This window comes from Phytophthora sojae (genome assembly GCF_000149755.1).
Source record: "Phytophthora sojae unplaced genomic scaffold PHYSOscaffold_1, whole genome shotgun sequence".
Lineage (NCBI taxonomy): Eukaryota > Oomycota > Peronosporomycetes > Peronosporales > Peronosporaceae > Phytophthora > Phytophthora sojae.
In genome coordinates, this window is record NW_009258115.1 from 2182991 (window position 1) to 2210407 (window position 27417).

The 27417-nt window shown below is 56.3% G+C and overlaps 7 protein-coding genes and 1 non-coding gene across 8 annotated transcripts; 3 read left to right on the top strand and 5 right to left on the bottom strand.

Annotated features, from left to right (window-relative positions):
• Positions 1-150: 150 nt before the first annotated feature.
• Positions 151-763, bottom strand: PHYSODRAFT_474165 (hypothetical protein; the record flags this gene model as incomplete). Its single annotated transcript, XM_009516113.1, has 3 exons — positions 151-258; positions 372-623; positions 698-763. 3 exons carry the CDS (start codon positions 761-763, stop codon positions 151-153), a joined length of 426 nt encoding a protein of 141 aa, XP_009514408.1.
• Positions 764-1692: 929 nt separating this feature from the next.
• On the top strand, positions 1693-4115 carry PHYSODRAFT_343529 (hypothetical protein; the record flags this gene model as incomplete). Its single annotated transcript, XM_009516114.1, has 5 exons — positions 1693-3311; positions 3360-3519; positions 3688-3771; positions 3838-3924; positions 4011-4115. The coding sequence occupies 5 exons, from the start codon at positions 1693-1695 to the stop codon at positions 4113-4115; spliced, it is 2055 nt and encodes a 684-aa protein (XP_009514409.1).
• Positions 4116-4648: 533 nt separating this feature from the next.
• PHYSODRAFT_471713 (hypothetical protein) lies at positions 4649-6952 on the top strand (the record flags this gene model as incomplete). The annotated part of the gene is made up of 1 exon (XM_009516115.1): positions 4649-6952. One exon carries the CDS (start codon positions 4649-4651, stop codon positions 6950-6952), a length of 2304 nt encoding a protein of 767 aa, XP_009514410.1.
• Positions 6953-7425: 473 nt separating this feature from the next.
• Positions 7426-8295, bottom strand: PHYSODRAFT_320978 (hypothetical protein; the record flags this gene model as incomplete). Its single annotated transcript, XM_009516116.1, has 1 exon — positions 7426-8295. The coding sequence occupies one exon, from the start codon at positions 8293-8295 to the stop codon at positions 7426-7428; it is 870 nt and encodes a 289-aa protein (XP_009514411.1).
• A 1672-nt stretch (positions 8296-9967) lies between these two features.
• Positions 9968-10037, top strand: PHYSODRAFT_t3. Its single transcript has one exon. It is a non-coding gene; the product is annotated as a tRNA-Val (tRNA).
• A 143-nt stretch (positions 10038-10180) lies between these two features.
• Positions 10181-10795, bottom strand: PHYSODRAFT_466985 (hypothetical protein; the record flags this gene model as incomplete). Its single annotated transcript, XM_009516117.1, has 1 exon — positions 10181-10795. The coding sequence occupies one exon, from the start codon at positions 10793-10795 to the stop codon at positions 10181-10183; it is 615 nt and encodes a 204-aa protein (XP_009514412.1).
• A 486-nt stretch (positions 10796-11281) lies between these two features.
• PHYSODRAFT_469371 (hypothetical protein) lies at positions 11282-12334 on the bottom strand (the record flags this gene model as incomplete). The annotated part of the gene is made up of 2 exons (XM_009516118.1): positions 11282-12011; positions 12072-12334. Coding segments are annotated over 2 exons (993 nt in total), but the record flags the coding sequence as incomplete, so codon positions are not given.
• A 3615-nt stretch (positions 12335-15949) lies between these two features.
• PHYSODRAFT_435085 (hypothetical protein) lies at positions 15950-16858 on the bottom strand (the record flags this gene model as incomplete). The annotated part of the gene is made up of 2 exons (XM_009516119.1): positions 15950-16141; positions 16319-16858. Coding segments are annotated over 2 exons (732 nt in total), but the record flags the coding sequence as incomplete, so codon positions are not given.
• Positions 16859-27417: the final 10559 nt, after the last annotated feature.

A 27417-nucleotide genomic window follows, 5' to 3' on the forward strand; every position in this document is an offset into this window, starting at 1 on the left:
AGTGTCGGCCATGGACATCGGCGGGCTCCAAAGCAGCTGCAGCTTCCGATGGCTGCACTGCTGGGCGAATCGAGGGGCCAACTCGGCCGGTTGAAGTCGTCCTGGATCAGAGGGTCCGGGTGGGAGTCGCCTTCGCGCAGCACGAAGAAGTCACTGGGCACCGGTCGGCGGAGATCGGAGTGGTACTGTTCTTCGTCTTCGTCTTCCTCGGGCACTCTGCGTCGTAGAGTGGCGTTGAATCTTGCGTTGCTGTAGTTGCTGCTGTTGAGAGTTGACGCGAGGCTGGAGCACTCGAGGTCCTGGCCAGCGCCTATGGTGGTGCTGGTGCAGCTGGCCAGCGGCCTCCGCCCCGACTCGAGCGCGGTCGACACGAGACTCGTCCACTGTCGGTACGTGCTGGTGTCGGGCGCTCGAAGACGGACTTGCCTCGTGTGCCAGCCGTACTCGAGCGCGAACTCCAGCTTGGCCGCCATCTTCCTCGACACGGGCAGCAGTCGCACTGGGTGGATGCATGGGTCGAGGGGCACGCGGAACTCGCCCCCAAGAAGACTTGGCCGACGGATGAGCAGCACTGGCAGCGCGTGGCGGTAGTCCTGTCGATGGTACGTCAGCTGCACGGGCGTCTTGGGCCTGCAGGCAATAGAGGTTAGACATGTCGATGGACTGCAATGCAATGCAAGTGCAGCGCTCCCTCTACGCACCAGAGAACATGACAAGCGTAAACTTTGAGCGTCCCGGAGAACACGGGCGGCTGCGCGTCCATTTCGATTCCTTTTGCAGAGTGGCCGCGATGATCGCACTGCCGGCGCTGTTAAACATCGCTTCGATTGAATGAATCCCTTGGGTCTGTGTTCGAATGGCATACGGGGAAGATCCATGTTGAAGTGAAAGGTTAAAGGGAAACCCCGCGGGCAAGGCTCTGATATCGATCCGGGGATGAGACGCGTATATTTCGCGTCTGCATATTGCCCTCGGCCAGTTCGCCCCGCTTGAGCATCCTGGGCGCTGTTGTTCCTGTTGTTCCTGGCAGAAACCTCCGGATGAAAGGCAATGGCGGGCAAGACTGCGGCCAAGGAGGAAAGACAAGAACCCCATACAGTTCGTGGCTACTCTTCTACCCTCGGCCTCGGGCCATCCACTCGCTGTGCCACGTTACCGAGCCGCGCGCGGCCTCATCTTCGGCAAGTGTACGTTGAAGCGAATCCATCTGGCTCCACCGCTAAGATACAGTCCAAATTGAAGCGACGAATAAGATGGCCACATAGCCCATGCAAAAGCAATGCTCGCCACGATGGCCGCAGCAACACCAACATTAAAGCCACCACAGCCACGACGTAAGCTCGGAGACTCGGCCCACGCAGTCACCTCGCAACAATCTAGATAGTGGCGGAAATGCGGCCTGGTTGAATTGAATTCACGCGGATCTCCACCTGCTGCTATCGTGGCCGAGTCGAATTCCGATCCGGCCACCCGCTCTGAGCGGAGGAAGGACCCTTCGGCCGAGTGTAGCAGAGCCCAGCTCAGCTCAGCGTGTGGCCGGCGAGGGCGCGCTCGCTCGCGTTCCGTCTGCCTCGTGCTGTATCTTACCGGATGGCACTATCCACAGCAGTGGCACTCTCCTCCGATCCACCACAAACGAAATCGCATCCTCCTCCATTCCGTCTTGGCCTTCATTATCCATTTTTCATCATCATGGCGCAGCAGACGCCGAGCTTCAGTCGATCCCGAGCCTCGCAGCGCTCCACGCACCGTCTCGCAGTGCCCGCGCTCTCCATGTCGCTGCGCAGTCGGCGCGCGGAGCACCACAGCGTCACGCTCGGCCTGCCGCAGCTCGACCGCTACCACGACCGAGCCGAGAAGGCGTTGACGGAGACCATCGCCGCCTATGGCCAACTGGGCCAAGACGTCGACGCCGCGAGGTGGAAATGCCTTCGCGCGCGGCACGGCGTCCGCCTCTTTCGCGGCCGGTACCCCACCACTGTAGGACGCACGCCGCTGCTATGTGTGGGGGCCCTACGCGGCAGCTTCGACGACATCATGGAGGGAGTCTATTGCCAGAGCACGGAGGAAATGCTGCTCATGAACGCCATCAAGTGCCCGCGTCTAGCAGAGAGCGCCGTGCTCTACGCCGTGCAGCGCCAAACGCTGTGCGAGCCGTTCGCCTTCACGGGCATCAAGTGGACGACCATCAAGCTGTCCGTCGCCAGCAACCGCGGCTTGTGCTACTTCGACAAGATGGGGCTCGTCCGTCAGACGTCGGGCAAGCGCATGGCCTACCACGTCATGCAGTCCGTGGATCTGTCCGAGCTGCCGCACAAGGCCATGCACAAGCGGGTGCAGGCGTCGCTGTGCTACGTGTTCGAGGAGCTGGAGGACGACATGGTGGCCGTCTACATGCAGGGCGAGATGGACCACGCCGCGCTGTCCTACTTCTCCACGCCCGCCGTGTCGGACTTGTTGCTGGCCGTGACCAACGCGCTCGAGTGCGCGCGGGCCAAGAAGCTCGCCGAGATGATGGCGGTGGCGCCTCCTGGCCGATTCAGACGGAGGTCCTCTCGCCGATGCTGCGACGTGTGTCGAGGCACCACCTCGTTCTTTGAAAGCCTGCAGGAGTGCGCGGGCTGCAACTTCAAGTACGTCTGCAAGAAGTGTCGGCTTAAGGAGAACGTGCTCGCGCGCGACTCGAGTTCGAGGTTGCATCTGCTGCGCGCGGAGTTCTGTCGCGTGTGCATCTCCAAGATGGACTCGACGTCCATCGACCAGCTCCGGGCCGAGGCCGGAGGCTTCATCCGCACGGCGGAAATGAACGCCGCGTTCTGTGAAGCGGACGAGGAACCGGAGCAAGTGGACGTCCCCGGCAGTGACCGCTCTCTGACGGCGTTCACGCTTAAGATCTCGGCCCAGCTGCAGGACCTCAGCAGCCGCAGCGACGTCCGCATCTCCAACTTGTCGTCCATGGAGAAAGTGTCCATATCGGAGGACGAAGACGACGACGCGTTGATGGGCGAGGGTCGAGACGTGCTCAACTCGATTGGAAAGAAGAGCCACCAACTCGTGCCCGCAGCGGACACATCGCGCCGCAGTGTGCGCTCGACCGCGTCTACGGCATCGTCCTCGCACTACCATGACGAGGAGGAGGCCGAACAGTACCGCAATTCACTGTTCGCGAGGCTACTGCAGGTTTCAAACCAAGCAGAGGCGACGTTCCACCTCACCAAAGAGCAGTCGCTCGTCGCGCACTCGGTCTTCCAGCGCAACAACCGCAGGGGCGGTCAGGGCTCCGACGGATCCGTATACAGCCAGCAGAGCGAGTAGCGCCCCATAGTAAATAATGCATCGTTTGCCCCCTCCAATCCCAGCCATCGTCCCAAGCCATCCATCTTCTGGCGCTGTGACGTTGCCGTCCCGCTGGACAAGGAAGAGGTGCGGCCAGGGGATCTTGATGCCGATGGCCACCTGGATGTTCGGGTGCTCCATGTAGTGGTGCAGCTTCTGGCGCAAGTGCTCCGTCGCCTCAGAGTAGGCGACTTCAAGCACCAGAGTTGGGAGGGTATCTGGAGCAGCATCAACGGGGCTCAGTGATCCTGCCGGCGCGTAGCGGAAATGCGCACACTTCAGCGTGCGACTGATGGCTTCCACCAGCGGCATCGCCTGGTTACGTTTGTCGTCGAACTGGATCGCCCGTAGGAGTTGAGCTGCCACCACTGCGTGGATCCTGTCGATGAAAAGGTGGTGGGCCAGGACGCGGCCAGCGCCGCCCTCGGCATTCCGGTCAGGCTCGAAGTCCCACTAGAAAGAGCAGTCGTAGTCCTCCAGCCACTTGTCAAAGTCTTGGAGAGTGATCGATCGAAGACGACAACGGGTGATCCGCCCTTCGTCTTCGTCGCGCGGTTGCCCGTCTTCTTCTCGCTCGCGCAGTTCTCGGTGGACCCGCTCCACGATCGTTTCGGTCATCGGCTCTTCAGTAAGCTTATTAACACTGGTGGAACAAGCCTCGTGTGTAAAGCGAGTCTTTCGGAATGGTGGCGTCCGGCAACATGCCCGACCGCCAAGAAAACCGCACCATTACCATTAATCCGCTGCGGCTGAGTAACTTCATCGAGGCCAATCGGTGAGTCAATTTACGCGAAGGCAGTCACTCGTGCTTCCAGCGACGGGGTCCGTAGTGCAGTTGTGTCCATACCGATATGGTACACGAATAATGAACGCACCGCACAAGCCATGTCACTTCGTCCAGTCCTAGAGCCTCCCGTCGTATCCAAGCGAAACCAAATGGCTTGACAAGCATCTGTCCCGTGTTTCTGAAGTTGAGGATCCCGTGTTTTGACAAGTTGAAGTGAGCTCCTCTATGATTGGCTGATCCTAGCGAATCAGAACGCTTCAAGGCATGTGCGGCACGTTCCGCGGATACCGTGGGATGGGCGACAGGCAAAAGCGCTATGGCCCGCGTCGAGGTCATCCCGCCCCGGACGTCGTAGCCATCCATCGCGATTCCGCATTCGCTTGAGCTGCAGCTTTCCGCCCCACGGCTTCCCCCGCTCGCTGCGTACGTCACCTCCCAGCTCATTCCTACATTTGCTCGCTGGCGCGCACTCCGCTACAAGTCCGTCCCAGTCAAGTAAACTCACCCGCCCCCCAATACATCAAGATGGTCGCCGTTGACAGCGCTACGCTCGGATTCCCCCGCATGGGCCCCAACCGTGAGCTCAAGTTCGCCCTGGAGAAGTTCTGGCGAAACAAGATCAGCGAGGAGGAGCTCTTTAAGGTGGCCAACGCCGTCGAGGAGGCCAACTGGAACAAGCAGCTCGTCGCCGGCGTGAGTCGCGTGGGTGTCGGCCTCTTCTCGCTCTACGACCACGTGCTGGACTGGACCTTCTACCTGGGCCTGGCCCCGGAGCGCTTCGCCAAGGTGCCCGCCGGCCTGGCCCAGTACTTCGCCATGGCCCGCGGCGTCGACGGCATCCCGGCCCTCGACATGACCAAGTGGTTCGACTCCAACTACCACTACGAGGTGCCCGAGCTCAACGCCAAGTCCACGCCCAAGGCCAACTTCAGCTCGTACTTGAGCAGCATCAAGCGCGCCCTGGCCGTGGTCGGCCCCAACAAGACCGTGCCGATCATCCTCGGCCCGCTCACCTACCTGGCCCTGAGCAAGTACGACGGTGCCACCCTCGACGAGCTGCTGGTCAAGGTGCTGCCGCTCTACACGGCGCTCATTGACGAGCTGGCCGGCCTGGGCGTGCAGGAGGTGCAGGTGCACGAGCCTTCGCTCGTCGGCGCCAGCGCCCAGCAGCTCGCCAAGCACCTGCCGACGGTGTACGGCTCCAAGGACCAGAAGGGCGCCATCCAGCACGAGAACGTGTCCATCAACCTGGCCACGTACTTCGAGGAGATCAACCACGACGTGTACCAGTGGTTCGCCACCTCGCCCGTGTCGGCCATTTCGCTCGACTTCACGCGCGGCGACAACCTGTCGGTGATCCAAAAGTACGGCTTCCCGGCCGGCAAGCGCCTCGGCGCCGGTCTGATCGACGGCCGCAGCGTGTGGAAATTCAACCCGGACACGATCCTGTCCCAGGTGGCCGAGATCAAGAAGGTACTGGCCAACTCGGAGAACACCGAGCTGACCATCCAGACGAGCTCGTCGCTGCAGCACGTGCCGTACACGACGGAGTGCGAGAAGGCCCTGAATGCCGGCGAGACCGACGGTCTTCTGGGCGTGCTCAGCTTCGCGTACGAGAAGCTGGCCGAGCTGGAGGTTGTCAAGAAGATCGCCGAGATCGGCGAGGAGGCCGCCAAGGCCGAGATCGACGCCGCCAAGAAGAACTGGGCCGTGTACTACGAGAAGAACCCGGCCAAGGCCGCTGTGCAGTCGCGTCTGTCCGCCGTGACGGAGGCCGACTTCAAGCGCCCTTCGCCGTTCGCCGAGCGCCGCCCCGAGCAGCTCAAGGGCCTGCCGGTGCTGCCCACCACCACTATCGGCTCGTTCCCGCAGACCGCCGCTATCCGCGCTCTGCGCCGCAAGCTCAAGGCCGGCGAGATCACGCTCGAGGCCTACCGCGCCAAGATTGACGAGCAGATCGCGTACAACATCGGCATCCAGGAGGCCCTGGGCCTGGACATCCTGGTCCACGGTGAGCCCGAGCGTACCGACATGGTCGAGTACTTCGCCGAGAAGCTGAACGGCTTCGCCTTTACGCAGAACGGCTGGGTGCAGAGCTACGGCTCGCGTTGCGTGCGTCCCCCGATCATCTTCGCCGACCTGGAGCGTCCGGCCGACATGACCGTGCGCGAGTTCGTGGTGGCCCAGTCCTTCACGTCGAAGCCGGTTAAGGGCATGCTCACGGGCCCCGTGACCATCCTGAACTGGTCGTTCCCTCGCAAGGACATCAGCCGCAAGGACCAGGCCTTCCAGCTCGCTCTGTGCCTCCGCGACGAGGTGGCCGACCTTGAGGTTGCCAAGTGCGCCGTCATCCAGGTGGACGAGCCTGCTCTCCGTGAGGGCATGCCGCTCAAGCCCGCCAAGAAGGACGAGTACCTGAACTGGGCCGTGGACGCCTTCCGCCTGTCGACCGCCGTGGCCAAGAACGAGACGTCGATCCACACGCACATGTGCTACTGCGAGTTCTCGGACTGCATGCACGCCATCGACGCCATCGACGCCGACGTCAACTCGATCGAGAACGCCCGCTCGGACGACGAGACCATCCGCTCGTTCAAGGCCATCGGCTACAAGCGCGACCTGGGCCCGGGCACGTACGACATCCACTCGCCCGTGGTGCCGCCCAAGGAGGAGATCGTCAAGAAGCTCACGAGCTTCCTGAACCTCCTGCCGGCCGAGCAGGTCGTGGTGAACCCGGACTGCGGTCTCAAGACCCGCAAGTGGCCCGAGACCATCGCTGCCCTGCGCAACATGGTGGACGCCACCCGCGAGGTGCGCGCTACGCTGTAAGCGTCGTCGTCTCCACCTCCTCACTCCCCCCACTGACTCACACAAGAAGACCAAGAAGCTCACTCTGCGTTTTTTATCGATGAATTGTGCGCCAAGAAACGTTGGGGTAAACACCCAGCGTCTTCGCTCACTCGACATGTCCTCAGCACTCAGTGCAGGCATGGCCAAGCTGCCGAGACCATAGTAGCAGGATGTCTCGCCACCTTGGATGATCCGAAAAATAAAGAGTTTGGTTTTCACTTTTGCAATGCGTGTATTTCTTGTCCTTGTTGACGTTGATGGTGATCTTAATACCTGTGCAAGGACATTAGTCAAACAAACTTTGTTTTAAAGTGTGGGGAGCGATGTGGCAAGGAAATGTATCGATAGATTTGCTTGTTGTTTGTTGTCGGAGAACCATCTTCAACATGTGTAGGAGCAGAATCGGATGTGAGCGTGGTTCTGATAGATAAGTTTGTGGATTGAATCGGTTCCTAGCTAACGTTCAACAACAAGGCAGTGCACGCGACTGTCAGCATGGCTGCGAGCCACGCAGAGTTTTCTTGTTGAACAGCACTAGAGCTGGCCGTGTCGTCTCCTGTTGTCCGCGAGTCTTCAATGGTGGACGTGGTGGAGGCGGAGGACGAGCCCGGCGAGGCGTAATACGTGCCGATGACCTGCAAGTCCGTGCTCAGCACCAACTGCCCGGTCTTGGTGGCCGTGGCCGTCGTGTCGATGGTGTCGCCCTCGATGTTCCAGGTCAAAGCGGACGCCCCGCTCATGTCCGAGTAGGTGGCGGAGCCGCCTCCGTCCCGCAGAGCCAAGTTGTAGGCCTTCCGGACCGCCATCGCCGCGTTGACGTCGGCTTCGGTCGGCGCGCTCCCCGAGGTGGCCCCGAGCTGCAGGATGGTCTCGGCCGTTGTGCGGACGTAGACGTTGGCGTCCACGCACTCCTGCAGCTGCACCAGCAGCACCGCGCGGAAGTAGAACTCGCACTGGCTGACGGAGCTCATGGCCACCATCTGCGCGTAGCTGAGCTCGCCGTTGAACGGGAACTCGTAAGCGCTGATGCCGGCCGCGTCGGTGCACGCGGACTGCAGGTACGCATTGTTCGCGTTGAGCTTGGTGAGCCGGGCTACTTCATCGCCGCTGCAAATGTACGCCGTGTCCACCGAAGGCGCAGTTGTAGTCGTAGTTGTAGTGGTTGTCGTTGGGCTTGTGGCCGCGACGGTTCCCGCCGGGGTGTTGGTCGACACTGAGGGCGCTGCAGTAGTCACCGTTGGGGTCTCTGTTGTCGTGCTGTTCGAGGTGGCCGCGTGCACTACTTGTGTAAGGACAAGAACACACCACAGAGCCGAGGCCATTGCTCTCCTGCTACCCATGCTTTACTATGTAATACTTCTACTTAGAAGCGAACTTCCAGCAATGGTTTGACCGGAGCGAGGCGAAAGCGGAAATGACTCGGGCCCGCCACGCTGCTCGCTACACTCGTGACTCACGGGGGCAACGAGTGTACGAAACAGCAGGGCTGGTAGAAGTAAGGCCTCGTGCGGACCAGGACAACAACAGGGCGGAGGGCTGACAGCGTGAGATAGAGTGGGGGAGCTACTGTAGCGACTTGATGCAGCGTTTCTCCAGACAGCCACTCTCGAAGCAAGCACATGTCGGCACCACCGCCCCATATGAATCGCTCGACGACACCGGAGATTTATGCTGCTAGGTAAACGACGCGGATGAAGAGGTAGGTGATGGCGGGGCTTCTGGGTGTGCACTGAATGAGCTTTGGGGCTGGAACTCCCCGGCGACGACTTCAATGAAAGCATGAACGTTACCCTACAATCCGATCTTCGGTCAAGCGGGGATCGATGCACCCAGACACATGGGATTAATTACGCAGATTTGAGCGGCCAAGGTGGCACCGTGCAGACACACCTGTCAGCAGGAATTTCGCCAGAGCATGGGCATGTACACCTTGGATATTGCCGTTGGTCATGGAGCCTTCGACACCGTCAAGTTGACGGAGACGCTCCCTCTGGTCCAGGTGTGCTCGAGCGATCTCTCCGAGAGAGTGTCCTCCTGATAGTGGATCTCTCGGTGTTGGCTGGAGTTGGTTGTTCGGCCTGCCATCTTTGGTCGGTGCTTGAAGCGCGCCATGGTCTAGCTTACCTTCAACTTGCTACGTCGAACTTCTTCCTGTTAGATGCCGACGTTAGTCGTTATTTTGATTTAGACTTCCAGTACTGCTGGGCAAGGATAGATAGGATTGTTGATACGGTAAGAGGCCAACTAGAGCGACTACAGTGGCAATTAGCACACCTTGTTCATCCTGGAACCGAGTCGCACATGTTCCGGACCGGAACTTCCGGTAGATTCTCAAAGATGCATGCCAGGCAGCTCGACCACCAGCTACTGTACTTGTCGTCGAAGATCATTGAGGCGAAGCAGGTGGTGCAATAATGGTGAATGTCTTCACGATTGCGCGCGCGGTATGGAATGTGCTGAGGCATGGGTGAGCGCTGTGCACTTGACCTGTTACATACCAATGCTAGTGCAGCACCAGGATCGTGTATCCAACTACATGTGCATGTATTGTCTGTCCGGCTACTGTATTATAGTCAATGTTGATTCACAACAAACGAATATCCATTTACCATCCGTTTCTACTGCAGTGCACAAATGTCTGCAATAATTGCCAGATTCCGGACCGGAATCCGGAAACCTGTCAAATCTGCAATAGAGCCACACTGGTGACACATAAAAAACCTCGTGCCAATCAACTTCGACTTATTCATTCCGGACGGGAGTGTAAAGAGCTAAATTTCTTACTTATATGAAATGTGTAAATCCCCTCCACTTGTTCTCTCTCTCATTCGGTGTTCTCGGAGACAGCGCGGACTCAGCGAGCGCGGCAGCACGGCAGACAGTGGACGGCAGGCAGCTCGGCGACGGACAGAGCGCGCGCGTGCGCAAGCCCGACGAGAACTGGCGCTGCAGACGACACTGGACTCCCCGAGGTAGGTCTCCCCCCGTATCCACGCCCCCGTAGCTCAGCGGAAGAGCGGGATACTACGTCTCCAGGCCGCTGGTTCGACCCCAGCCGGGGGCAATCTTGCTGTGTGCTGTGTGCTTTGTGCTGTGTGTCGCTGTGCTGTGCTGCTGTATGTTGTGTGCTATGTCCTGCTGTGCTGTGTGCTGTGCTGCTGTGTGCTGCTGCATGCTGGTGTGTGCTTGTGTTGTACTAGGTGTATGCTAAGCCAAGTCTGATTCCCCCCACTGGTGTGACGCTGGCGTACAAGCATCGGTCACTGCACCACTGTTTTTCAAGGCAAGGAACTGAGCGCCGAGCGTGCGGTACGCGTCGGGATGTGACGTTCGCAGCTGCCGCCGTCGCTTTCGTAGCGACGATGCTTTGCGCGTTGGCTTCTTCTGGTCAAAGGTATGCAATCGCTGATTCGCTGTGTTGTCCATCTTGAGAGCGAGCTCCCACACTAGGTGCTTCCAGGCTTGGTACGCGGTGGAGTCGTTTCGTGACGGCTCAGCAGGTACTTCAAAGGATGCCTGGTAGAGAACCATCATGATGTTTACTGCTGCCTTTGCCTCAGCTCGCTTATTCTGCTCTCGTTTTCCTTCCACTGTTTGCCAGATATGGTCGACATACCAAGTCAAGAGGCAGCCCGCCAGCGTTGTCGCAGTTGCTTGGGCTGGCGCAGCGGCGAACAGCGGCGCTTCGACTGACGCGCCAGCTAGGGCCTCGACTTGCACTGGGTTTGCCGGTTTCAAGGATGGCGTGCGCGCAAGCAGCGCTGCGTGTGCGTCTTCTAGCCGACCAAGTCTATCGCTGATCGCAGTAAGCTGACCCAGCATGCACCCGAGGACGGATGCAAGCTGCGTATCGTTGCTTGATGCTGCTCTGCTAACATGTGCATGGTTCACTGTACGCCAGCGAGACTTCAAGTGCTCGCCCCACTCGCAGCACTTCACGACGGACACAGCGGATCCCAGACGAGCGTTTGTCGATGTGAGACCACGCTCCAACTCGTACAGGTATCTTGCAACGTGTGCCTGTGACTTAACACTGTTCTGTGTAGCTTCCAGGACTTCGCCCAGGTGCATTAGCAGCGCAGCAAACGTGGCGTCAACGACGGCTCCGGCTACGTTGAAGCGCGGGTCAGGGAGGCCGATGACATGTCGGAACAGCTCGTCTCGCAGCGTGACAAGTTGCCCATACTCAGCTCTGGGCAGTCTATCCTGCAGATCGCGAATTGACGGGGTCACTACTGGTACGTCGGGCGCCTCGTAACCTGCTAACACCTTGCCCACACTCTGATCTTCTTTTGTTGTCGTGCCTATATAGGCAAATGCTTCGGTCAGCGATTCCAAGAGCCACGCACCACGCGTGGAGATCCACTGTATTGCAAGCTTCGGCGATGCATTGGCATACGCCGCTGCGCCACGCCGCAGGGAGTGGCTTGTCATGTTGGGCGTGATTGCTTGCAAGGTGGTAGGCTGCATTTGCTTTAAAGCATCTCGAATAACCTCTGTGATATAGCTTGCGATGTTGGGTCTCTTTCGTTCACGTCTTAGCGGTGGTTGGGTTGTAGTTTCTGTCGTATGTTCCAGGCTTTCCCAATACAAGACCGCTTCTTGCGTGTAGGTCTGTCCTCCAGGGAGATCGGACTCAGCATACCGCGGCACCAACGGGAACAGGTACTCCGAGGGTTCATCACAGCAAACGAAGAGCAAGCCAAATGCGTGGAGCATGCATTGCTGCCAGCGCTCAGGGGACTTGAAGATCGACACGCCTTGCACAACGGACGTCTTGATGCGCGCTATGTGAAGAAAGAGTTCCCCAGAGGCAGATAGTGAGAGCTGCTGTTTACGAGCAAAGCAGGTGTCGATCGCTCGGCCGAAAGTGTGCCACATCATGTTTAGGAGAGCAGCATCGAGAATAGACTTGAGCCCGGTAGCCACCTCTGCATTCACGACTAAGTGCTCAACTAATACACACAAATCGTTGACAGTACATCCTGGTGCATCGTTGGTCTGGACATTGGTTCGTAAGTTGCGCTCTTCAATGTTGCTTGCCATCTTGTCTCTGATCTTAGCAATGCGCTGCGAATCCGACAGGGAACTTGGTTACCGTTCTCGTAGCATATTGAGAGTCTGAGAAAAGTAGCCTAGCGCCGTAGACTTAGCCAACAATCCATCTCCCGAACGTGCTCTGTTGCTCTTTTTAGTTTGGAGGAAAATGGCGAACGCTATTAGCAAGGAATAAAAATTCTGGGTAGGCAGGCTAGGTCCCTTGGTAAGAGAGCAGTGCATCGCATCTAGCGTTGTCGGAGTTAGCCCAGCCGACTCGAGAAACTCTGCAAAGTATTTCTCAGCTGCTTGTTCTTGACCCATTGTCCCTGCAGGCGTGTCTAGCCCTCGCGCAGCGCGCCGCATGATGGCGGTTGCTCTTCCAGATGCGTTAACTGTGAGAATGAGAGTGACGGCAGCTAGACACCGCAGTTGTAGCTATTCATAGCGCAGTGCCAGGCTGAACTAAAGAGCACTTATTCGATAACCAAACTTTGTACTTGGTTTCAGTATGGTTTATTTCACTGTAAGAAATTCAAATTCCGGGCAAATCCGGAAATAAGCTGGCGCGCCTCTAACCTACCCCTAAATGCGTGTGATTCGCTATAATAGGAGGGATTACGATCGTGATTGGCCTATTTGACGACTTATCTCGTACGGGGCAAGGCTTTCCGTCCAAGCAGGACTTATCCTACAGTAAGTTCTGTAACAAGCTAAGTGAACAACAGTGAGGAATTACCATGATCCAGTAGAAAAGTACTGGATCGCCTCCCAGGCCGACAGCCATTTTCTTCATACAGTAAAAAAATCCTAAGTACGCCCGGCACGCCACTTGCGAACCTATCAACCATTTATGGGCTAACTTCGAGCTCTCGGTTTATTTGCGGGACACCTGAAATAGATACGTGGGGGGTAAGATTTCGAAGGCTAGTGCTAAATAAAAACCAAGTAGACTTGAATAATAAATAATTCTCTAAAGGGTGATTCACAGCTATATTCTGCTGCATTGTGCAAATGTCCAAGTCAAGAGCAAGAAACCCCCCAAACTACGGCTCTGCTCGCTTTTCACTCGACGTGTCTGATCTCGAAGCTGCCAAGGAGTTGGGACGATGTTGCAGTCGAGTCGACGAACCCGACAAGCTCAACGTATGGCTTGGCCTACCAGCTCCGAGAGAATATTGCCAATTCAGTCTTTTCTTCACAAAACGCAGTCCACAGCAAGTGCAAAGATTTGGCTGTGAGGTGCGGCTTCCAGATTTTTGTGAAGCAGACCAGTGTGAAGGCCGACAACTCCGGTAATGCGAAATTTGCGTGCAAGGCGCTCAATGGAACGCAATATTTCGACCGGACTACACCAGCTGCCCAACTCACGTGTCCGTTTTTCGTGAATGTTCACGGGAAATCGGGGAAGTGGAAGATGACCCAGGCGAATTTTGCGTACAATCACCTCAAGTTCGTTGGTAGTGCAAAGGCCCCTTGTGTTGAAGGGTCCATCCCGTTGCCGTCCAAGCCCATGCGGAATACCACACAGCAGATAAGCAAGCTGACAGCGATTGTCGAGACCGAGATGCTTCCCGCCCACGATGGATCTACGGCTTCTATATCAACAAAATTCACGGCGACTTGGTAGAAAGTTACCAAAAACTGCGGGCGTACTTCGAGTTGATGGCGCACAAGAACCCCGGATCGGTTTGGAGAGTGGAAACTGCCGCGGACGGATCGTCGTTTGGTCGAGCGTGCTTCATCCCTAACGCTGGTATTCACATTGCCCAGAACTGCAAAAAGATGGTCGGCTTTGACGGGGTCCACCTTAAAGAGGAAATGCACGAACAGGGCATTTATCTGGTAGCTACCGTGAAAGACTACAACAACCACATCGTTCCAGTTGGACTCGCGCTGGTTTCACAAGAGGACAAGGCCAATTGGATTTGGTTCCTGGAGCATTCAAGGAGGCAGTTGACTGGGAAAAGTTCACGATATTGTCGGAAAGACAAAAAGGTCTGCTTCCAGCTGTCGCGACAATTTTCCCAAACGCTGGCCATCGATACTGCCTGCGGCATATCATGGACAACATTAACAGGAAATGTTTCAGGTTGTCCCAGGAAGATCGTGCGTGGGTATGCCGAATGGCACGCAGCGACTGTGAAAATGACTATAAGCTGTATCGAAGTGAACTCGCCGTGAACAACCCTGCCGCTGCGAATTTTCTGGACAGAATCGAACTGCTCACTGGGTGAAGTACAGTTTCCAAGAAAAGTTTAATCTCCCGACTTTCGACGAAATAACCTCAAATTTGTCAGAGCAAGCGAACAACTGGATGGGTAAAGAGCTTCGGACCGCCAAACCCTTGGACGGATTCCACTTGTACTTCTTGAAGCTGAGTCAACTGATGTCCAAAAGGCGACAATTGATTGTAACGTGGACAAAATCTGGCGCACTCTCGGATTTAGTCCCCAAGTTGTTAGAGCGACATACAGACCGCCAAGCTGCAGCTGATATGTGCGAGTTTACACCCTTTCTCGGGGGTGCGTACAGCGTCTTGTTCAAGGGCCCTGTTGCCATACCAGGATATGTGCACCCAGACCGGGTAGTGGATTTGCCAGCGCAGGAGTGCACGTGCGGCTATTGGCAAGACCAAATGTTCCCTTGTGTCCACGCAATTTGCGCTGCTTCAAAGGATTGCCGACGAATCGAAGACTTTTATGACGCCAAGCGTATGTCGATCGAGCACTTCCGCGATACGTACACATTCAAATTTCTCCCTTGGCCGACAACAGCAACCTTACAGCGGGACGACACAATTCTTCCTCCACAACTTGAACCACTCCTGAACGGATTGGTAAAAGAGGGTTGAAGCCGGGGAAGAGGCCACAACACAAGCGAAAGATTGTGAAAAACGCGCTGTAGGGACAAAAATAAGCTTCGTCGGGCAAAGCCAATTTATACTTTATCGATCTGTATTTTTGACAAACAACACTTCATAGTTAATAGATATTGTGCTTTCCGACAATTCTAACCAAATATGCAAGTGTTGCTGAGTCATATTTGGGTAAGGTATATTAAAAATCTAAACCGATAGATCTCTAGTGTTGGCCCTAAGAACACGCGAGTAAAATATTTCGTGAAAATCTCTTAAACTCTAGAAGGAGTAGGAACTCTACGAATGTACCACTTCATGGTACACCCTTTTTGTATAATTTAAGCCGCAATGGTGCAATATGCTACGTTGATCTGCAATCTGAATTTTGCAATTTAACTACGTTAAATTTAGCCAAATCACAACCTGACCTCCGGGCTGAAGTCTACTGTATTTATTTTAAGGCAACACTTAGAATAGAAATAGACTGCGAACTACATTTTCAGCGCTTCGGCAAGCCCCATTCTGCTTTGTGCTCAATGCCACGCCTTAATCCACGACAGCGCCACGCCCGGAACATCCAGCGCCGCCTGGACGGCTCGTTTTACCGTCTCCGACTGAATCCCGGTATTTCCGCTCATGACGTCAGCGACGAAGACACCGACGAGCAGGAAGAGGAAGAATCATCAGTCGGGGGTGGACTCCGAGAAGAACGACGTAGGGGTGGTGGCCTCTTCGCAAGCAATCGAAGGGCCCAGAGAGGCGTGGATGGGCAGCTATATGAGGTAGAGCGAATATACGCGAAAAGGCGGATCAACGTAAGAGTATATTATCTCATCCAATGGGTTGGGTACCGCCAGGGATCGGAAAAAATATATTGGTCCAATACCAATACCGCCATATGTCAATACAATACGATACTGTACTGCATTTTGTATTGCAATACGATATTTCGAGGGTACTATGTATTGCAATAAGATATTGTCACGAAGCAAGCAATACTATATTGAAGGCGAATCTCAAAGCCAATTCCCGGTGGTGAAGCCCGTTCACTCTGGCGGAGCGCTTGAGGCAGCGTTCGCGGCCCTGGCATCACGTATCGCAATGGCAACAGTTTTGCTCGTCCAAAGATCGCGGTTCGTCTTCAAGAACATGATGTTCTCAAACATCCACGTGCTCATTCGCTCACGATGAGCGGGCATGACGTACTTCGCGATGCTGAACAATCTCTCGACCGACGTCGACGTGCCGAGCATGTAGCTGAGGTCTTGATACTCTGTGACTTGCTCCAGCCTCTGTCGTTTGCGCTCCTTGACTTCTTCGGCGTATGTTCGGGTTTTGCCCCAGTCAATGCTTCTGCCACGCGTTTGTTGGGCGACCTCAAACGGCTTCATGAGTTGCCGTTCAAGACCCGAAAGCCGGCCTGACTGCCCGTTCAATACCTTGATAACTCCTGATTCAAAGCTTGGGTCGTGAACGATGGCTGCATCTTGCGCGAGATAATGCGAAAGCTCAGGAAAATCGTCGAGAACAATATCTAGGGTTCCTCTAGCGTCCGCCACCGTTGTTCCCTGTGTATGAAGGTCGACCGTGATGGAGTCCAGCTTCTCTAGCTTAGGCATCAAGTCTCGCAGCACCTGGACCTCCGCGTTTCGAGGCACTTCTACCTCATCTACAAGACGCAGCTCCTTCTCGATCTTGAAGAACCGCTCGATCATCCGATACGTGGACGACCAACGCGTGTCGTTGTTCAGTAGCGGTACCAGCTCCGTGAGGTCTCGCAGCGCAGCAGCAGCTTTCAAATTGGTGGCTTTAATCACCATCGAGCGAACACGAGCAATAGCATCGGAAGTCCCTGGTGTTTTAGCAATAAGCTTCTGGATTGCGAGATTCAGTTTGTGGCACGCGCAGCCGATCAGGCGTACCCCCAGCATGTCGGCGGTGGCTTTGTTGGTTGGGCAGTTGTCGCCGATGAGTACGCTGACGAGTGTCTGGCAGACACTCGTCAGTCCAGACTTGGTCTTCGCCGTCGTCTTTGGAGATTCGTGGCAAATTGGGCATATTTGCTTTTCTCCACCACGAAGCATCTCCCGGATCTCGGCGCGCAGATTTTCCTCGACTTGGTGTTGGATTTCTGCTCGAATCCTCTCTTCAGCAAGCGCCTCATATTCCACTCGGATCTGAGTCCGCAGTTTTACCTCTTCCTTGAGCAGCTCCTGCATCTCTTCTTCGGCCCATAGCTTCGCTTCTTCCTCGGCACGGATTCTTTCTCGCTCCTCATCTCGGATTTTCGCTTCGAGACTCGCCCGAATCCGTTTCTCTTCACGCTGAAGACGGTTCTTCTCCTCTAGATGAAGACGATTTTCCATTGCAGCTCGAATAGCAGATTTGTTTTCGGGTCTGGCACGTATTGTTTCGTAGTTGGCAAGGAGGAACTTGAATACCTCGTGCTGAATTTCTGATAGAGCCTTTGCGATTGTTGCAGCGGAACAACCCTCTGAGCGGTTTTCGAACAACCACTTGACAACGCCGAGATGGCCCTTAACCGCAGCGCCGTCCATCGCCGTCGTAGTGCATCCTTCAACGGCGGTTGAGATGCAACCATTTCACGACCTCTAGGTGTCCGTTGCTCGCGGCTCCGTCCATTGCTGCTGAAGTGCAGCCTTCATAGCGGTTGAGGTTCAGCCACACCACGACCTCTAAGTGTCCGTTGCTGGCGGCCACATCCATTGCTTCAGTCGTGCACTGCAGCGGGGCTGCCGTAGCTCCTTGCGTAGAGGAAGACTTTACGACTCAAAGAGTCCAACAGAGTCCTATCCGAGGACCCACGAAAACAAGTCAGAGACTTCTTGCAAAAGGCAAACTGTATTCATTCTCCAGATTTTGCAGGACATCGATCTGGCTCACGAGCATAAGCGCAGGACGGAATGTCCTGTATTTCCAAATCGAAATATTCCGGCGTTAAATCCTACACAAAATCTAGTATTATTGGCACAAGCTTGGCAAAGTCAATCTTTTGTGCTTTTGCAGGACAACATGTCCTGCATGATTTGCTGCATTGCGGATGCCGCACCCGCAATGCAGCAAACTTCCGAGCTAATGCGCCAAGCAGAATATAACACACACGTGGTGTCCGTTAGCGTAGCGTGCCCACCAGGAAGATACAGTATTCATGGCTCGCTCTGTAGACCAAGGAGCATTTTAGTCGTACCAGTTAAAGAAATCTAAGCTCAGCCATACATTTCATACATTCTCAACACTTTTTTTTTTAACTAAGTCAGCAGTAACGCCGAGTCGAACCAGTACGTATATGAACGCTGAAAGATGTACAAACAATAGCTCTCCATTACCCAGTGCTAATCGCAACATTTAATTGCGGGGTGTCGACGCTTGCCATGACTGTTGTATGTGTAGTGTCCCTGGATAGCGAAGAGCAATTGCAGCACCTTCCCTTAGGGTCTGACCCGCTGAAGCCGCCCACGTTTGAGCCTCCGCCGAACGCCCATACCAGAGCTGCCGTACCAGCTAGTTGTCGTGATCGTGATCGTCCTCAACGAAGTCGCCCACGACGCTACCGTAGCGAGCCCTCAGTCTTGATGGTTGCTGGTCTGCGCGCGTCATCTCCTGCCCGTCGAGATCCAGGCCAGCATGCCACCCGAGACCGAATCACCTGTACTCGAAGCCCTCGGCCACTTTGTCTCCTGATACGAGTAGAACGGAGTCATCGGCGTGGGTGGTGAGCATAGAATTAGACTTTTGTTGAGCGCCATATCGCTGACGATGTCCTTGTCGAAGAAGAGCTGGCCGTATTAGCGTGCTTCAACGCCGACTTGGCAATAAATTACAACCGCCTACGCCGGCCCAGTCTCGGCCAGCTTTTCTTGATGATGAAGAGGTAAAGTTATACTACACCATTTCCGGGTCGTTCTGCACAAATGCTCGATTCAAAACAATCACGTAGAAAAAAGGGCAGTATACACGTCCGACTCCGACCAGAACAGTACACGGATTCAAAACAATCACTTTCATTTTCTAAATGAACATGTGCCATTTTTCTGGTACGTTGTGGGAAAGACTGATCAACAATTGACACTGCGTCGTATTTATGTTCTCAAATTAATACTGAGATCAGCCAGAATTTTCTCGAAAAGGACAATTGTTGATCTGCTTCCCTCTGTGCTGATCGTTTTGAAAATGGCTGTGGTCACTTTGAATCGAGAATTTGATCAGAAGTCGGGCCATAAGTATACTCACCCTTTTTCTACGTGATCGTTTTGAATCGAGCATTTGTGCAGAACGACCCGGAAATGATGCATTGTGCAGGTGGGGCAGCCTATGGCATGTTTGCTGTTCAAGAATCATCGTCTTATCTGCGGCTCCGCCGCCTACGGTGCAAATACCTGCACTTACTATCGACATAACTAACTCAAGTTCATTCTCAATGACTGGCCAGTGGCCCAGGGAGTAACCCTTGGTGTATCGCACACCAAAAGGGTAACCACAAGGGTAACCTCCGTGTAACCCCGTTACACTCTCCCCCATCAAGACGGCGAACACGCCAGCTTCAAAAGCACGGACCATTCCGATCTTCCAGTTAGGGTCCAGACCCATCGCGAGTTCGACTTGTGCTCACAGAGCCTCATTGTCGAATCGGCTGCGCGTGTAACGCATGCACGCAGCCCCCGGGTCTACAGACCAGCAGTCACAAGGCCCGCGCACGAGCGTCACGCAGCCAGGGCACAGCCCATCCGTCGAGCCAGCCGCCGAGTCGTCACAGACGCCGAGCGCAAAGGAGGAGCCCGTGCCCAGCACCCCGCAGAGGCTTTCCATAGCCAAGTATCGTGCAGCGCACCCTCCGAAGCTGCCGCCAGCGAAGATGTCGGAGCATAGCTCAAGCCCGGCTGACGAGCAGGCGCCAAGGCGTGTGCGCAATGCGTACGACGATCTCTTCGGGTCTGAGGAGGGCGAGGTCAACGCCAACCCGTCGGAAGGCGATGGCAGATCGCCGCGGAGTGGGCACAGCCCTTCAAGGACAGCGCGTTCGCGCTCGCGCTCGCGCTCGCCCCCGCGGCACTCGTTCATCAGCCCAAGGTCAGAGACCCGGGGGTCGCACTTACACCCGGACCCGCTGCGCCATGCGCCACCTCTGCCTCCGAGGGACGGGGATGATCCGACGGATCCCGACACAGTCTCCAACCCACTGGACCAGGCTCAGCGCCGTCAGCTCGAAGAGCGCACCGCGCCAACGCGCTCGAACATACCGGAGGCGTTACCTATCGTGAACCCCTCTCGGAGAGACTATGGCTTTACAAGCAGCGAAGATCCATTGAAGGTCGCGAACGACTGGGCCAAAGGCCTGCTGGGTTCATACATCGTAGGGCCGAGAGCCTCGACAACGGCAGATGTAGACGAGCGCCTCGCGCTGCGCCAGCGCTATCTGACGCCGCAGCAGACCACTCCCTCGGAGTATTGCGCCCGACTGGATGGTCAACTGCACGACCAGTCGGTGCCTCAGATGCAGCGCATCCCGATGGTCCTCGTTCCCGGTGAGACCGAAGATGAAGATGATGGCCAGTCCCAGGCCTGGGTTGAGAATTCCCGTAAGATGCCGTCAATTGATGCTCTTCGAGCAAGCTATAGAAAGCAAGATGTTCTTCTTGAACGGCGCCTCCGCTTCATGTGGGCGAAGAAGAAGGCCCGCCAACAAAATCGCCATGGTCAAAGACCACGCGCCCAAGGCGCCAATCGTGCGGTTCGAGATACTCCGCGCCGTGCGTCTACGTCCACGCAGCTCACGCTTCGCACTCGAGCACTCGCTCGGATGTGTCATCGTCTCGTTCTAGCGCCGGGAAGCGCGAGGCGACCGACGAGTTGGCTTCGAGCTCGGTGAGCGTCTCGGGTGCTCCCCATCCAAAGCGTCAACGGCGTCTGGGCAATCTTGCCTCAGGGGCACCTCGTACTCCCACGACGGTGGCTCGCCCCGCCGCTTCACCAGATCTTGGGTATGTCCCCGATCACGACGTCGCTTCAGAAGCCGCTCCACATGGAAGTGAAGCTCTCCGTGCTCATCGAGCAGAGCAGGAGGTCGGCGAGCCGCCACTAAACCCTGCAGCTGTGCGAGCGCAGTTGTCCGAGCTGGAATATCAAGCCGGGCGTGGGCGCGACCACCGCGACTGGGTCGGGAGGCAGTTTGCGCAGAACGACGACGCGCTCCGCGCTGTTGAGCGTCGGCTCCACGATCTTGAAGATCCACCGGATGACCGGATGGGTCGGTTGGAGCGCTTTGTTCAGGCGCTGCACGACCAAGGCCAGATCCTGCGCGGGCAGGTTGACGTGCTGGTGCAGCTGCAGCGGGGCGCTACCCCTCCAACGGTGCCGGCGCCAGCGCCTCCGCGCTCACCTGGCTCGGGTCGCGGTAACGCTTGAGCAAACCCACGTAAAACACTGGGTGTGTGTGCATCCTCTTGGGAAGGTTAAGCGTGTACGCAAGGCCCTTCTTGGCCACGACCTTAAACGGTCCGATGAAGCGAGGACGCAGCTTAGTCTTGAAGACCGCAGAAACTGCATGTGTAGGTAGGTTTTTCGCGTTTAATAACACCAGGTCTCCGACCTCAAAGTTTTCCATATTACCCCGGCCTCTAGCGTCAGCTTGTTCCTTTTGAACGTCTTGGCTATCAGCCATTGCGTCTCGCACATGCCTTAAGACATTCAGACGGATCGACAAGAAGTCGTCCAGTTCCTTACGAACATCACGAGGGCTGACATCAGCAAGCCTAGCGGCTAACTCTCCCCTACCAAGCCCAGAGTCACTACGTGACGGCGTCAACGGGACGCGAGGGTGAGTAAGCCCGTTCACGTAGAACGGGGAGAAGCCTGTCGAGGCATGCACCGCATTGTTCAACGCGAACTCAATGAGAGGGGGCATCGCGCTCCAGCGCTTAGGCGTCTCCGCACAGACACTGCGAAGAACGTCTTCGACGACGCGGTTCGCGCGCTCAGTTTGACCATCGGTCTGGGGGTGATCCACCGTGGACATATCCAAACGAGTGCCAAGCACCTGAAAGACGGACGTCCAGAACTTCCCCGTGAAACGAGGATCTCGATCCGAGACAATAGACTCAGGCAGCCCATGCTGCCGAAATACGCGGTCGATAAACAGCTCCGCTGTACCCGACCCGTCAATGGTGTCCGGCACCGCCGCCAGATGAACCATCTTACTGAGACGGTCAACAAAGACCACAACTCCCGTGTTGTCTGCCGAACCCTTCGGTAAGCCAAACACAAAGTCCAGGCTCATGGACTGTCAACACCCAGACGGGACAGGCAAACTTGCCAACGGCGCCGCCGAATGTGGGGAGGGTTTCACCCGTTGACACGACTCACAGGTACTCACGTACGTCTTAAACCACTTGTACAGCTTGGGCCACCAGTAGTGGCGGTTCACAGAGCTGTAGGTCTTTTCGCGACCAAGGTGGCCGCTCAAGGGAGCGTCATGAGCCTCATAGAGGATACGATACTTAAGGTCCTCGTCGTGAGGAACGACGGCGCGGGGCGTGTCATCCGATCCAGCGCTGTAATACAGCAGATTCCCATCCAGGGAGTAGCGATGCAATCGTGCCCGCAACCGCGCAGACAACTTGATGTCCGAGTCTCGAAACTCCGCGCTCCCCAGCGTCCGTAGCAAAGCTACACAACTCTCATCACGTGCATACGCGACACGGATCATGTTAGTGATCGACGAAGTCACACTCGTGACGTGAGCGAGCTCGTAATCAGGCCTGCGTGACAACGCGTCGGCCAGCGCATTCTGCCGACCGGGCTTATACTTCACCTCGAAGTTGTACTCCGCAAAGAACGAGAGCCAACGGGCCATCCTCTGCGAGAGGTGAGGCGACTGTGTCGCAGTGCGTAAGGACGCGTGGTCTGTGAAGATCACAAACGGCTTGGAACCGAGCAGATGAACCCTGAACTTGACGAGGGCATACTTCATCGCGAGTAGCTCCTTGTCATGGACAGGATAGTTCTTCTCAGTAGCCTTTAGCTGCCGAGACTCGAACGCAATGACCCGCTCACGCCCATCGGCGTCTGCTTGAAGCAGTGCACAGCCAATGACAAAATCGGACGCGTCACACACGACGCTGAACGGCCGATCGGGGTCTGGCAGTGCTAGTATTGGTGCCTGAAGCAGGTTTTCCTTGACTGCTTCAAAAACGCTTTGCTGCTCGGCATCCCAACACCATTCAGCATCCTTCTTGAGAAGGTTAGACAATGGCTGTGCCAACTCAGCATAATTCTCGCTGTACTTGTGCAAATAGTTTGCCAGACCCAGCCACTTGCGGAGGTCTTTTGGGTTCGCTGGAACCGGCCAGTCCACAATGGCCTTGACCTTGTCAGGGTCCGCTCGGAGACCACGCTTCCCAATGAAGCATCCCAGAAAGGGAATTTCTTCAGCGCCGAAGATGCACTTGTCGACATTGGCGTAGAGCTTGTTCGCTCGCATACACTCGAGCACGGCTCTCAAATGGTCGATGTGGTTCTCCATATCCGACTTCCCGTGCTCCGCACGACTGTGGACGAAGATGTCGTCAAAGTACGTCTGCGCATATGCGCGATGCGGCCGAAACAACTGCGTCACAAGACGATTAAACGTTGCCGGTGCGTTTGACAGCCCTTTGGGCATAACCAACCACTCCCAGAGCATGCCGCTCGGAGTACTCACCGCAGTGAGAGGGATATCACTCGCTCTCGTGAGCAGCTGATAGTAGCCATCGACCAAGTCGAGAGCGCTGTACAACGTGCACCCAACCATGTTGTTCTGAAGAACATCCTTGCGAGGTATCGGCGTTTGTGCCGGGATAGTGGCCGCGTTGAGCTTGTTGAAAGCATGCACAATGCGCCATTTGCCGTTCGGCTTCCTGATACAGAATGTCGGCGTCGAGTGCGGGGACTTGCTTTCGCGCACCAGTCCTGCCTCGTTCTTGGCACGAAAGAAGGCGTCAATGACGTCACACTGTTCCTTGGGAAGTGGCCACTGGCGTGTGACGCAATATTTGGTTCCCGGAACCAAGTCAATTTCATGACGAACGCCTCGATCAGGAGGTAGGCCCATAGGCGGGTCCTTCGAGACAACGTCTCCGAACTCCACTACCAACGGGTACAACGGATCTGACGGATCCTTCAAGATGGCTGAGCCACTACGTTTATTAAGCGCCTGCTTAGTGTCCTCCAGGACCGCTTCGTCCAATAGTGACGACGAGATTAACTCTTCTTCTGGTCGTATCATGACCACTTCGGCTAGATCGCCCGCCTATAAGGCCTCGCCGAACTCGGCGACGGACATCTCCTCAAGCTCGAGGAGAGCACTCACGGAGGGAAGAGCTTCAAGGCTGATGTCACCATTGACGTCTCCCGTCAGCCCATTCACGAGCGTGTATAGCTGCTCGCAGCACTCGCGTGGAGCTTCATCGCTCGACACGCTCGACGCCGCAGACGCTCTGCGTCTCTTCCTCCTCCTCCTCCGCGCCCGAGGCCGAGAGGATGAGGGCGACGTGGCGGCAGCGTCGTCACCACATCCAGGCGACAACGCGCCTCCGTCCATCGTGGACGCCAGCGAGGAATCGCCAAAACGGCAATCCTTGGTCACGAAAGCACCAGGCGTGACACGCTCCTCCTTGTCCCCCGCACGGCCATGCCCAACGGGCCGCGACAAACCGTCGCCGAGCGTCGAACGCCCCAAAGTCGATGGAGTACGTGCCATCCCACGCGCACGAGGGGAGCCGAGCTCCGAGTGCCGCGACATACCGTCGCCAGGCGTTAAACGCCCCTGAACCAGCGGAGTACGTGCCGCCCACAAACGTCCGACGAGCGGTGATCGGGACCGGCCGACGTATACGACGTCGCGCCCACTCCGGGAAGTGCTTCTTCAACAACGGCGTTGTCGACCAACTCGGACACGCCGATGTCCAGCACAGCGACCGACTCGGTCCAGTGCTCGCGCCAAAAGCGCTTCTGTGTCCTGGCAGAGGTGGGTTCATGACTCGCCAAAGCCCCACCAGGAGAGAAGTGCGTAGCACCTAACGTTTTCGACCTCCAGTCGATCCAAGGCTCATGGCGTTCCAGCCACGCCATACCAAGGATGAGGTCATACCTTGAATCCAGGTCCAAGACCAAACAGCGTTCCGTGCTGTCAAAGTCAAGGAACTTGACGCCCAAGTCCATGGGGAGCTTGGGCACCGTGACACGAGTGCCCGTCGCCAAACGGACAGTGACTATGCCACGAGAACGCGCGCGAAGCGCCACAGCATATAACTCGCTGTCCTCCATGGAGGAACGCCTGGCGTAATTGCCAGGCGCCCCCGAATCAATCAAGATCGTCCACGGCTTCTCGAAGCCCGTCACAGTCGCAATGACGACCAGCAAGCCCGGCTTGCATATACGTTCCGTGTTTGAGAGTACGGCTCTCTTCGGAACTAGACTCCGTTGTCCTCCCACTCCCTGAGGCACTACAGAACCTAGTTCTTCCCCAGTAGGCCGCCCCGCGCCTACTGGGAGTCGCCGTTTCCCCGCGACGAACCAGCCTTGTGGCTCAAAGCGGGGCCGCTCGAACGAGCAGATTACTGTTTGCGCAGCGGGCAACCCGGCCGCAAGTGCTCGGTCCTGCCGCAGGTGTAGCAACGGCGGATACCGCGGCGCTGCTCAGCAGCCAGAAGCTCGGCTTCGTCACTTTCAGCGTAGCTGAGGTCCATAGGTTCAGGACCGTTCGACGGACTCGCCTGTGGCGCGCTCCAGCCAACGCGAGCGGACTTGAAATAGTGCTCGGCGTTCAACGCCACGGCCACAGCTTCCTCGAACGAGGTAGGACGACTGCGGAACACTTCCGTGCGAGCCACTCCGGCCCTGAGACCATCCATAAACACCGTGACGGTGACAGACTCAGGCAGCGGTTCAGCGAACATGCCGGCGATGAGCGTGCGTAGCTCCTGGACGTAGTCCACCAAGTCCTTTTTCCCCTGACGGCAAGCCAGGAACTTGGACCGCACGCGGTATGCGTGGTTCAGCGGCGAGAACACTCGTGAGAGCTGTCGCTTCAGCTCATCCCATGTCGGGAAGGCTTGGTCTACCGACGACCCGCTGGTAAGCGCCCACTCACGAGCTCTTCCGCTGAGCTTAGAGATGGCAAGCGCGACGCGCTGGTGCTCCGATTGAAGCAGGGCAGAGCCCATGGCCATTTCGATCTCGCGAATCCAGAGCAGGAGATTCTCCCCCTCCAGACCCTCGAACGACTTGACACTCAGCATGAGTGGCTTGGGACGAGTCGATCCGGCTTGCGACGCGGCCGACGCCGCTGCAGGCGCCGTCGCGCTCATCCTCTGCTGGATGTGCTCCAACAGAGCATTCTCGTAACTTGAGAACGCATCGAGACGCGCGTTGATCGCGTCCGGGCCTTGCGAGGAAAGGTGCGCCAGCCCAACAGAGACATAAGCATTTTAAGCGCCTCCTGCTGGCCGGGGGCCGAATTCGCGAACGCAGCTTGCTCCATCCTCACAGAGGTACAGTCTAACAGACTCAGGTGAGGGATTGACTACGAGTGCTACCAAGTGCAGCGGGGCTGCCGTAGCTCCTTGCGTAGAGGAAGACTTTACGACTCAAAGAGTCCAACAGGGTCCTATCCGAGGACCCACGAAAACAAGTCAGAGACTTCTTGCAAAAGGCAAACTGTATTCATTCTCTTATCTGCGGCTCCGCCGCCTACGGTGCAAATACCTGCACTTACTATCGACATAACTAACTCTAGTTCATTCTCAATGACTGGCCAGTGGCTCAGGGAGTAACCCTTGGTGTATCTCACACCAAAAGGGTAACCACAAGGGTAACCTACGTGTAACCCCGTTACATGCACTCTCCGCTGTAGAATGAGTTCAGCCATGGCAGCATTTCGAGACGGCCGTTTGTTGCCTCCCTGTACATTGCTGCTGTGAAACACTCAAGATTGCAGTGCTGGTACAGCCACATCGCGTGCTGAAGTTCACCTCGGCTGCTGTAATAGTCCTTCATTCTTGTGCAAAACCCGTCGACACCGTGCTTCTCGTCATGCCACGACTTAGGATGGCCGGAAAGGTACACTCCTCCTGTGCGGGCGTTGTCATGATTGCCAAGCCGTCGATGGGAATTTCGCCTGCGTGCAGCAGGAAGGCTCCCCAAAGCCAAAATGACCTTTACTGCGCTTGGTTCATTCTTCACAGACCACGGAATAGGGTGGCGAAGACTCTGCCTCCGCTCTTATCCTAATTCCTTATGAGCAAACAGTATGGTAGAGTTGCGCCTCGGCACCGGCAACAAACTGGAGTTGAGTCATTCTACCCAGCAGCTCAATTTTTTTTTAAAGCAAGGAAGGTCTCGAGTAAGTTAGAACCGTGCTCTCGATAACGATTCCGTAACTACGATGCCATCCAACTTAACTCTGACTGCACAGTACGCTCTTGTCTGTGGCTATGAAAATGGATGATCCCAACTGCCCTACATGTACACTTCCTTGTAAAGAGATGTGGAC